Source organism: Panthera onca, chromosome C1 (genome assembly GCF_046562875.1).
Source record: "Panthera onca isolate mPanOnc1 chromosome C1, mPanOnc1 haplotype 2, whole genome shotgun sequence".
NCBI classification, from domain to species: Eukaryota; Metazoa; Chordata; class Mammalia; order Carnivora; family Felidae; genus Panthera; species Panthera onca.
Genome location: NC_138346.1, coordinates 102,680,102 through 102,691,393, shown reverse-complemented (window position 1 = coordinate 102,691,393; position 11,292 = coordinate 102,680,102). Strand labels below are relative to the sequence as shown.

Sequence of the window (11,292 nt, the reverse complement as noted above, 5' to 3'; positions counted from 1 at the left end):
CCTTCCTTGGGGACTGAGGTCGCCTCCCAGCCCCCATAGCCCCTCAACTGTCTCTCCCAGCTCTGTGTTCACAGAGGGTCTGGGTAGGCAGACCTAGGTGTGAATTCAGGTTCAGCTGTGTAAGCAGTGTGACGTTGGGCAGGTTCCTTTCCTTCTCTGTTCTGATGATTAAGCAAAACAGTGACAATGAAAGCCCCCAAACCCACATCTCAGGACGGCTTTGGTTTACACGTTTCCTGTGTTTTGCTGTGGACCGTTCACTGCATGCTTTCCCAGAATCTTCTCCCTCTGCTGCCTGGTGGTGCTGTGTATTGTCACTCAGCTTCCCACTTAGACTGTGAGCTCTCCAAGGGCAGAGACCTGGTGTCCCGCACCCCTGTGCATCCACACTGCCCTGCTCGCGGTAATTCTGCCGTGAGGCCCGTAGATGCCTGTTGGGCTGACGGGGGCTCAGGCAGTGTTCTCAAACAGCAGTGAACACGGATTGGGGTCATAGTGAACACGGGATAGCGGGGGAGCTTAGGCTGCAGATTTCCAGGCAGTCCCAGAGGGCCCCTCTCACCCCCCCACCCCCACCCCTGCCCCGAATCAGTACTTCGGGCGGGCTCAGCACTCTCTGTCCCTATCACAGCTTCTGGGTGGTCTCTGATCCCTTTGAGGAAGCTGTACTGTCAGGAACTCACACTTTCTTTGGAAAGCAAACCCCCCAGCTGTGAGTGGACAGGAGCACGCCCCCTGTTCCCACAGGGGTCCAGGTCAGCTGTGGTTCCCGGTCTCCTGGGGTTTTCAGTGAGCCCTCAGCTGTGCCCTGAGTTCCCCCTCCCCCTTCGCCACACACAGCCATGCTAGATTAAAACATCCAAGAAGAACTGTAGCAAAGGTTACAGGAGGACGACAGGCCCAAGAGGCAATACACAACAGAGCGTTGTCAGCCTTCCAATCCAGGAACACCGCGAGGGCAGGGCTTTCCTGGCTAGAAGTTCCCAACCCCCCACACAATCCTTGGCGGCCCCACCCAGCACCGGCCTGTTTCCTTCCCTTCCAGGGCCGGCCACTACCTTATTTCTGGCCACCCTGCAGCCATCTGCAGGGACCAACCACAAAGCGCCTGGTCTTAACCTCTTGTGGCCGCCCAGCCCTGCACCCAGGTTGTTGGTGGCTGACTCACAGGGCAGTGGTGATCGACTCCCCCACCCTGCCCACTGTATCCCACGTACAGGCCTGGCTGGTCACCCAGTCCCCGCACAGGCCCCTCGGATTCCAAACGGCCCACCCTCCTGACGCCGCAGGCCACCCCATCTTTGCGCAGACTCCACCTGTAGGGCCCGTGTCCCAGCCAACACCTTCCCGCTGTGTGCCTGCATGATTCACCTTCAGAGAGACCCTCACCCGGACCACAGGGCATACTGTCACCTCCCAAGCCCACCAGTAAAATTACAAGCCTACCTTCCCCACGGGCCTGATGGCCACACCACAAGCATCGGGGGTGACAGCACCAGGAAGGGTCAGCCACCACAGACCCAGCACGCCGGCTTTGGGACACCACTGTCTTCCCTGGGAACTGAGATGGCCCGTTTGCCAGCCCCCAAATCCCTTCACATTTACCCGTGATTGATTTTATTATACTCTTGGGGCTCTGTTTTTCAGTTTAAACATCTGAGCTATCCTAATCTGATAGCTCTAGAAAGCTTAGGAACGTGTGCTTCCATCCCACCTGGCTCTCATTAAGCGAAAGGGTGGGGTAGGAAGAAGTTGGTGCCTGATTGCAGGACAATTAGTGCCCACCTGTTGCACATTCTGCCAGGTGACTGTGGTGATTTACAAGGATGGACTGATTGGGAAGAGCTGAGCAGCAGGTAATTCTCCGGTGATAGGGTTCCACACCCCAGGGGGAACCTGGGGGGTTCTGCCCAGGGGGTTGAAGTGAAAATACAGGCCTTTTTGATCCTGCATAAGTTAGCAGTGGCTGCTCCCGCCCGCCCTCTGCCGTCTCTGGTTTTGGATCCTGGCTCGCATTAGCTGTGGGACCTGGGACTCAATGATGCTGAGCCCCCTCACTTCTAATTGGAAATAAGGGGGGTGAGGGGGGCGCCTGGGTGGCTTGGTTGGTTAAGCGTATGTCTCTTGATTTCGGCTCAGGTCATGATCTCAGTTTGTGAGTTCGAGCCCCACACTGGGCTCTGCGCTGACAGTGCAGAGACTGCTTGGGATTCTCTCTCCCCCCTCTCCCTCTCCCCCTACCCTGCTCATGCTCTCTCTCGCTCTCTCAAAATAAATAAAAACTTAAAACACAAAGAAGTGGAGAGTGTGGGGTTTTGCTGGGTTAGAAATGACCATGGACACTCATCCCACTAGAAGTGGGACTCAGTCTTGAGTACCTGGCACCAAGACGGTGCTCAGTACCCTTTGTTGAGTGAATAAATGATGAGGCAGAATTTGGACAAGCAGATATACTTAGTAGTTAGGAGCCTCTCAAGTTTGGGGTGGAAAGAACGGATTGGAGTCTCGTGTTTAACTTGGGAAAGTTACATCTATCTCCTTAAGAGACTCGAAGGTTCAAATGTGCTTATGGATACGTCACGCTTGGGGCCTGACAGGTGGGGAACTGAATGTTCAGTGATGATGACTGTCATTTCAGGTGTAATCCAAGCAGTGCCCACGGCATGCCAAGGATGTGAAGGGCTGGTCTGTAGATGTCTGGGCAGGTCAGAAAGCTGGCGGGCCCAGCTGCAGAGGGCAGCAGGAGGAAATGAGAGTTCTGTAGTCCAATGTTTGGAAACCACCTAGAGAGGTTTCCCCACGCCTTGGTTCCCCTCTCCAAGTTCTGGAACCTCCACAGCCTCCTGGATTCGGAACTGGGTTGGCAAGGACAGGATATGAGTGGGAAAAGAAGCACACCCTCCCTTCAACCCCCCCGGCAGGGAGGAAAGGAGCCAGCTCGGCTTTAGGTTTTAATGACTGGTTTGAAAGGCAAGCTTCCTGGTTTTAAATCAAGAGGCTCATCCTCAGTCCAGATGCTAGAAAGCAATTTCACGGAGTGCTCATCTTATGAAGCTTGGACCGCCCAGGCAAGGGAGACGTGGCCACCACACCAGTGGGGAGGGCAGGGAGGGGTAGACCCAGCCGCAGAGAGCCCAGACATCCCTGCAGACCCGGCTCCCTGGCTCCATCCCAACCTGCCTGAAAATCACCCCCAGCCACTGAAATGTTCTTTTGCAGGCCGGTCAGAGAACGAAGCAGGAGGCACAGACTTTTTCTCCCAGTCTGGAAGACACTGGCCAGGACACTAAGCAGGGAGCCTCGAGGCCTGAGCCCCGCGGCCATCTCTGAAACATAGAAGAGGATGTGGAGGCCACTCTCTGGGCTTTAGCTACCTTTTCTAGGGAACTGAGGGGGCTCGGACTAGAAGAGCAATGAGCCTAGAAGGTCTCCAGCTGATTAACACTCAAATCCTGGGGGAAGAGGGAAGGATCTGATATTTTTTGCACTCCTAAAACTCATCACTTCACACAACTAATCTCTCAGGCAGGTATTATTGTCACTGTCTTATAGAGATATCAAGTGCAGCGTCCCTTACAAGGTAGATGAAGAAGCAGGTGTGGAGAGCTGAGGACTTGGCCAAGGTCACATGGTGAAGAGCTGAGATTCAGACTCGGTTCCATCTGACTGCAAAGCCAGGGGCTCTCACTTACCGTGAGGCAGCTGAAGCTGCCTGACACCCCCCCCCCACCCCCCCTCCAGGGCTCAGGTGCGCAGCTTTGGACTATAGTCCTTAACTCTCACTGTTTAATTACCTGGAGCCCTGCCCAATACTCTGATAAGCACAAGGAGGGAAGGGCCAGGGGGCAAGGAACGGAAATGAACTGAAGAGGGCACATCTGTGATCCCAGGGTGACCACAGGTCCTGGGGAGCTCAGCAGGCTTGGGACTGGCTGTCCAACCTCCTAGTAAACAGGTGGCCTGGAATGAGCTCTGGGCTGGCTCTGAGGTCACTCCAGGCCTTCCTCCTAGATTGCCTGGCTAAGGCCACTTGCCCATCATTCAAAGTCTCCTTCAGGAAAGTTTCTATACCTCACTGATGCCCCGCTAAGTCCATTTCTCCATCAGACAATGATCAAGCACATGCTCCCAGCTGCCCCATCACCCCTCTCCCCATTCCCCCAGGCCACCGGGAATAGAGACAGGCACAGAGATGGGTAAGACAGTCTCAGTCCTCCAGGTGCTTCTGGCTGGGTGCAGGGTCATGCAGACTCTGATTCAGTGCCGGTGGATGGGATCTAGGCATCTGTATTTTTAACAAACCATGCAGGTGGCTGAGGGGGCACACCCCTGTGAGACCCTTTTGGCCTTATGGATATCCTGGACCCCATCACTGCATTTTTTGGGCTTCCACCTCTGAGAACATGGACTGTCGGTCTCACTGGCAGGCTCTGGACTTCTAAGTCCGATAAATCTGTGTACAAATCCCTATTTCTGCAACTTGCTACCTGCGTATCTTTGCCAAATAGCCATGCTTTCTGGGGCTCAGTTTCTCCATCTGTAACAAGATGACGGTCGTGCCTTCCTGGCCTGAGGATTAACTGGGACAGTGCATGCGTAGCAAGCTGCCTGGCACAGATAAATGCACAATAAATGTCCGCTATTAATTATATCATCACTGCACTCTGATAGAAATACTTCCCTGGGGCTATTTCCAGAACCCCACTTCCCAGAGTCTGTTTCAGAGGCGGCCCTGGACACCTGGGAGGCCTTTCGGTGCCCTCTGCCACGGCTTCTTCAGGACCTGCCTACATTTTCTCCGTGGTTTCCGCCTCTTGGGCCCCAAAGACATTAGCTCAGTGTACCTTTCATCTACCCAGAGCGCCCAAAGTTCCAACCACACCCCTGTGGGCAGCCTGCCCCATTTCGGGGAAATAGGCAGGAGAGTTGAGTTTCCCAGGCTCGTGGCCAGAGGCAGGCACTGGTCAGCCTGGCCCCTTCCAGTCCAAGGTCGGGCGCCCCGCCCCGGTCGGCCTGCTCCTCTGGGGCCGACAAGCGGCTGGGAGGCCTGGCGGGGAAGGTCCCGCCCACCACTCCCCGCCCTTCCCTGAGACCCGCCGGCCGGAGCCTCGGGGACCGAGGACCCGAGCATTTGGCCGGTCCGCAAGGCTGCAACCCGGGTCCGGACGCGCGTTCTCCCTAGTCCCGCCCCGGGTAGGGCGTCCCCGGGCCCTGTCTCCCGGCACCGCGCACGCGGCTGGCGTCCCCAGGGAAGGGAGGCGCGCAGCGGAGGACCGGGGATCCGGGTTCTCTGTCGCCGGGCGCACGTGGCTCGGTCCCAACGGCCCCGGTCGCCCGCAGACGCGTGGCGGCGCCCGGCTTCGGAGCGGCGGTGGCGCAGGGGTGCAGCGGGGGCAGCCGCCGGGGCGGGGTGGGGGGTCCCAGGCAGGGCGCAGCCCACAGCCCCGCGAAACGCGGCGGAGGGGGTCACTCACCAATCCGGCGCGCCGCTCGGAGCAGCGGCGGCGGCTGAAGGTCCGCGTTGGAGGCGGTGGCTCGGCCCGGAGGCTCCTCCCCTCCCGGCGCCCCGCCCGCCCCCGGGGCCGGACCTGCGGGGGAGGTGGCCGCCCGCCAGCCCGCCCCTGCTAATCAGCCTCAGCCACCGCCCCCAGCAGCGCAATCGGGGAGCTGCAGGGTGCTCTGGCCCTGCAGCCGGGCGGCGGCGCCCTACGACCCTCCGCCCCCGGGCCCGAAGTTCAGAGCCAGCCCGCCCCCTTCCTGATCTACTTCCCCTCCTCCCTGCCGGGGCTCAAGTGTGCAAAACTCCTGGGCCACCACTTAACCAGGACAATGAGGGCGCGCAGACCAGGGTGACTTCTGTGTCCCGCTTCCTTAATCGGAGGGACACCTCAAATCCATTACCATTTTATAACCGGGGGTGAGTGGTAGGTCGGGTTTGCACCGATGGTAAGAGACCAAAGTGTCAGGTTGGATCCTGCTTCCGTCATTTTTGCAGTGGAAGCAGGCAATAGAGGCCCCTTCTCAGCAAGGCAGGCAGCATCCAGGCACAACGGTCCTGGCATTTCTCTGTCCCTTGTCCACTTATTGGGCAGACTTTTGGTCCTTGCCCCTAGTCCTCAGGTTTCAAGGCCTGGGAGCTTGTGGAGGACCCTTGGGAGGAGCTGCTGGGGACAATGGAGATTGCCTTCCTGTCTTGACTTGCTGGGCCCCCAGACAATCCCCTGCCCCTGAGAAAGGTGGCCCCCAACACTGTCTGCTGGCCTCCCTTCCCCCATGTGGGTGGCTGTAAGGCGAGAATACCTTAGGGGTATCTTTCTAGAAGTGCTCCCATCTGAAGCCCTTTCTCACCTGCGACTTCACAGCAGGTGCTGCTGGTTTATTCCCCTCCCTTTACAGGTGAGAGTGCTCTGGTTAGGTGGGGTACTGTTGGCATTAAGGTCCGTCATCTGGGAGGCTGACTTGGGGGTTTCCAGACCCTGGGACTCGGTCTAGAATATGCCTGGGGGACATATTCCTTCAGCTCCTGATAAGGAACTTCTGATTACTCCGGTGAGCCAAGCTGGGCGGGGAGATAAGCCCTGGGGAGGAGTTATCTGAGCCCCGAGGTCAGACACAAGGGGCTGAGCCCTGCAAATGGACCCCAAAGAGCACAATAGAGGGGTGAAGAGGCAGAATCGCGACCTCCTCCTGGTGGGAAGGCTGCTATGAAGGGCCTCTTCTCCCCACCCCCACCCCCCTCTGAGATCCGCCCCAGAGAGCCAGAGCCTGCCCCGCCTCCATAGTTTCCTCCTGCCTAGTATACCCAGCGTCCCAGCTCTCGCTGTGAGGCCCCAAGGCCCAGATCCTCTCGCACCTCCTTTTGCCCCGCCCTACCCCAAGGCAACACCCACTGAGCTCCTGCAGCAGTTCTCAAAGTTCCCTTTTCCGTTCAACACTCGGGGAATCCTGCCATACCACACAGTGTTCCATGTGCCAGGGACCCAGGTGCCCCATGCCTGGTCCCTGCCCTTGGATGGTGGGTCGCTGCTGCAGTGGGTTATAAACTTTGGGAAGATAGGAACCAGTTCCTAGCCCCCTTTGGTGACCCCCACGCACTAGGTGTTCTTTAAGTATCTGGCTGATGGCCATCTCTGAGCATCCTTCCTGCAATGCCAGCGGACGGCAGGAGGAGACTGAGCTTGAGAAATGGAGGCACTCAGAGGTCTTCTGCCATTCTTGGAAGGACCCTTGGATCTGCCCAGCATCCTTCCAAGGATACCTGGTGGGGCTATTTGTGGGGCTCCCCATAAGCTGGAGAGGTGAAGGCTGGCCTGGCAGAGGGCTACAGAGGGAGGAATGTCCTAAGCTTGAGCTTCCTCGGAAGAACATCCAGGGGCCTGAAAGGGACGGGGCGTAGGTAATTGAATGCCCTTAAGTGGACAGACATCACCAACCCTGTAGGCCTTTGGAGCTTTGCTTGTCCGTCTCCCCCTGGATTGGGAGCACATTGAGTGGAAGCTTATCTGGCATGGGGTCCGGTGTGGATGAGGGTTCAAGAAATGTTTCCTGAATGTTTGGGGGTGGGGAGGCAAACTTTTGGAAGCAGATGAGCTCTGTCCTGATCTAGGGGAGAGGACGGTATGTTGGCATTGGCTGAGCACCTCCTCTGCGTCGGCCTCGTGTCTGGTCAGGCCAAGGGCAGAGCAGTCAGAGCCATCCTTGCAAGATGTTGGGCAGATCCTGTTACTTCTCTGCTCCCCCCCTCCCACTCACCCCCATCCTGCCAGGATGGCCTCCTCCCTTTTCCTCAGATAGATTTGGCAGGGTCCTCAGGCAGGCCACAGTCCTTGCCATTCCCTCTGCCTGGACCCTGGTCGTCCCTATGGCCCTCTCTCCCTCTCTCAGTTCCTAGCTGAAATATTATCTCAGTGAGACCTACCCCATCGTCCCCTCATCCATGTACCTTGCCCTGTTTCTTTCTTTTTTTTATGTTTATTTTTGAAAGAGAGAGCGAGAGCCCGTGCGAGCCCCAGAGCACACATGTGAGTGGGGCAGGGGCGGAGAGAGAGGAGGACAGAGGATCTGAAGCCAGCTCTGTGCCGACAGCGGAAAGCCTGGTGTGGGGCCCAGACCCACGAACTGTGAGATCATGGCCTGATCCGAAGTCGGATGCAAAGTGTTTCTTCCCTAACATGCTATCAAACACACTTTTCCTGTTTGTTGTTCATTAACTGTCCCCTCCCACAGAAATGTGAGGCCCCCCCCAGGGCGGGGAGTTGCGTCTGCCTCATTCACTTCTGCATTTCCAGTACCTCGAACAGTGCCTGGCACAGGGTTGCTGAGTGAAGGTACCCCCATTCTCACCCTTCTTCACCTCCTTCAGCATCCCTGGGAAGCTTCCCCCATGGCTCCCGAGCACCTCCTTTGCCTTCCCCAGAGCTAGCATGGTTCTGGGACAGACCTAGTATATGCACTGTTGGAAGTCTGGGCCTAGAGCTGCTAAATATTCTCTTTACAGAGCCCCTGGTGTCGGCCTCCAGAGGTAGCCTTTTCCTCTGAAGACAAGGGTAGCCCTTGGGCTAGGAAGACAACAGTATCCAGGAAGAGAATCTAAGTTCATTGCCTTCTTGGGCCAGAGAGAAGAACGTTGTGCACTCTCAGCTTCTTGGATCGATCCGGCATCTGTAGGCTAGGACAGAGCCCATCCATTTCACAAAATAAACACCCTAATTGACTATGAGGAGATGACCACGAGAAGCTATGTGCCCAATGTGCTCTGATGCCTGCGGTCCAGGCCACCCGGACCTAGTCCTGCTGGGCCAGGGCTATAGACCCAGGGAGGGCGCTCCTCACCAGAGCTGTCCTCCCAGCCTCCGGGCACAGAGAGCTGCTCCCCGACGTGACGGAGGGAATGAGGCTGCAATTCGGATTTAAGTTTACAGACTGTTTCCACTTGGCACCTTATTTTGAACCAATATCGTGTGACATTGTAAGGCGCGGCTTACAGGGCACTGGGACCCCCACCCCTGCACCCCAGAACTTGGTACTCTGGTGTAAGACTGCCTTCCTTCTTCTTCTTCAGTTTATTTATTTGTTTTGAGAGAGAGAAAGGGAGAGTGGGGGAGGGGCAGGGGGCAAGAGGGAATCCCAAGCAGGCTCCACTTTGTCAGTACAGAGCCGGATTCGGGGGCTTGATCTCAGGAACCGTGAGACCGTGACCTGAGCCGAAATCAAGAGTTGGACTGAGCCACCCAGGAGCCCCGAGACTGGCCTTCTTCCAGTCTCTTCCAGAGTCCATGTTGAAACATGGGCTCTCCCAAGAGGAAAAGCCCTCTGAGCTCAGTGAAATGAGCTGTATATCCACAGGAGATTTAACACTGGCCAGCACGAGAGTGTGGAGAAGGTTCTAAAGGCAAATGCTAATAAAAGGGGAGGGGGTTAACGACTGGGGGTGGGGTGGGCAGGAGAAACCATTCCTCTCAGGGAGTCACTAGCACTTAGTAGGTACTTAACTCTGTGTAAGATGAAGCGTCTTGGCTTGTGACTAGACCACCGGTGGCCAATGAGAATGTAGGAGCATTCGGTGGGCCCAGAATGGGCCCTATGGTAACATTACACTGCCTTTCAGTTGTGGGCGGGGAGGTCGCAAAGGCACACAGCTGGAGAAGTCTGGGTTTTAGTTAGTCCTTGCTCCACACGTGGTGCGTGTGATGGCCTGGGGGTAGGGGTGGGGGTGGGGGGTTAGAACTGCCGAATCTCAGGCCCACCCCAGAAGTCCTGAATCAGAAGTACGTTTCAACCTGATCCGCCAGAGCTTATGGGTATGTTCAAGTTTGAGAAGGACTGGGACAAATGAAACCAGCAACTCCTTGAACACCAGGGCCAAGGCCGAGGATCAGAAACCTTGAGCAGACAACACTCTCACCCTTACTGAGCGGCACTTTAACACCGTATCCTTTGCTTTCTCAGAGTCTCTTATGAGTCATCAAATAGGCTGACTCAATCTGCTTGTGAATTTGTATAAATATGGAGTAACTGACTCTGTCCTTCACAACAATGCCTCTTATACAAAACTCCAAGAGGAGAAATGGAAGATGAGTACGCTTACTCCTTTCCAGTAACTGATCTTCTCCTTTTACCGTGGGGACCAGGATACTCAGACGCATATTCACGTATTTTCCCCTAGACCATGATTTTTTGTGTCAGGTTGACGATCAGCCGCATAGGTAAACTTTTTCGCTCGAAGCTATCCTAAGTTGCTTTTGGAAAAAGCCAACTGTGCAGGTGAAAGGAATAGGAAACATCCGTGTGCCTTAGTGGCCAGTCCTCTCTCCCCCTTGACGGCCGTCACCCTTTCATGGCAAGAGCAGGGTCGTGGCACGTCCTCTACTAGAATTTTGAGGAGAGAACAGAGGAGTAGGGAGAAGGATGTGCCTTCGAACATCAGCTGGGTGTTACGGAGGAAAGAAAACCCACCCAGCTAGGGGTCACAGCCGGGGAAATCATGACAGGGGGCTCACACCATGCCCCTCCCTGCTACCTCTGTGCCCATGCACACGTCTCACCTGATTGGCAGTGCAAAGTACTGTCCTTCGTGCCAGGGGCCTCCTTGCAGGCTGGGGCGGGGGGACGCGGTTCAGCAGAGGCCTCAGTAGCCATCTCTCCATGTGTTGCTCCCTCTGCCGCTGGGTCCCCAGGTGGGGTATCTGCACTCAGCTCCCTCAGTGCGAGGGGTGGGGCGGGGAGGGGGTGTGTGGGCGGAGGAGAGAGTCAGGTGAGGCTGTTCAAGGACTGGAGTGTGGCAGCAGCTCTGCAGGGCAGAGGCGGGGTCACTGACCTTGGGCTCATCTACAAACACACTGTGGTCAGTGGCCGAGATAAGCCCTTCCCCCACCTGGGGATGTGTTTGAACCTGCTCAGTTCTGGTGCCTGGGTCTTGGCTCTCAAGGGAAGGGAAGGGAAGTGACATGTGCTGAGGTCCCACCTTGAGGCCAGCGCTGTGGCAGGTTGAAATCACTCCATGTAAGCTTCCCTGGCCCCCGCATCCCCGAATGGGATCAGCCCCATTTTTCAGATGAGGAGAGTGACCTCATGCCCAGAAGAAGCGACAGAGCTGGGATCCAAACCAGGTCTCCCTGACTCCCGCATCTTTCCACTACCTTTGCCCTGCTAAGTGGAAGGCTCCTGTGGGCCATGGCCAGCACGTCTTCGGTGACCCCTGTTAGTGCCAAGGACTGGGCCCGGCGTGGTGCAAGGGCAGAGCAGGGGCAGTCCATATAGTGTGACCAGAGGGGAGGTGAGCCACGGAGGGGG

General features: G+C 56.7%; 1 protein-coding gene across 3 annotated transcripts in view; it reads right to left on the bottom strand.

Annotated features, from left to right (window-relative positions):
- STEAP3 (STEAP3 metalloreductase) overlaps window positions 1-10,698 on the bottom strand; it is a 51,587-nt gene extending 40,889 nt beyond the window's left edge. For 2 of the 3 annotated variants that reach the window (XR_014138057.1, XM_081796382.1), the window contains exon 1: window positions 10,545-10,698. Coding sequence is in view for 1 of the 3 variants with exons in the window: in XM_081796382.1 (XP_081652508.1) it covers window positions 10,545-10,638 (94 nt within the window). In the remaining 2 variants the exon portion in view is untranslated. Of the gene's footprint in view, window positions 1-5,474; window positions 5,605-10,544 lie in introns of those variants that run through there. The other variant, XM_081796384.1, reaches the window with a different exon arrangement.
- Between the last annotated feature and the right edge of the window lie 594 nt (window positions 10,699-11,292).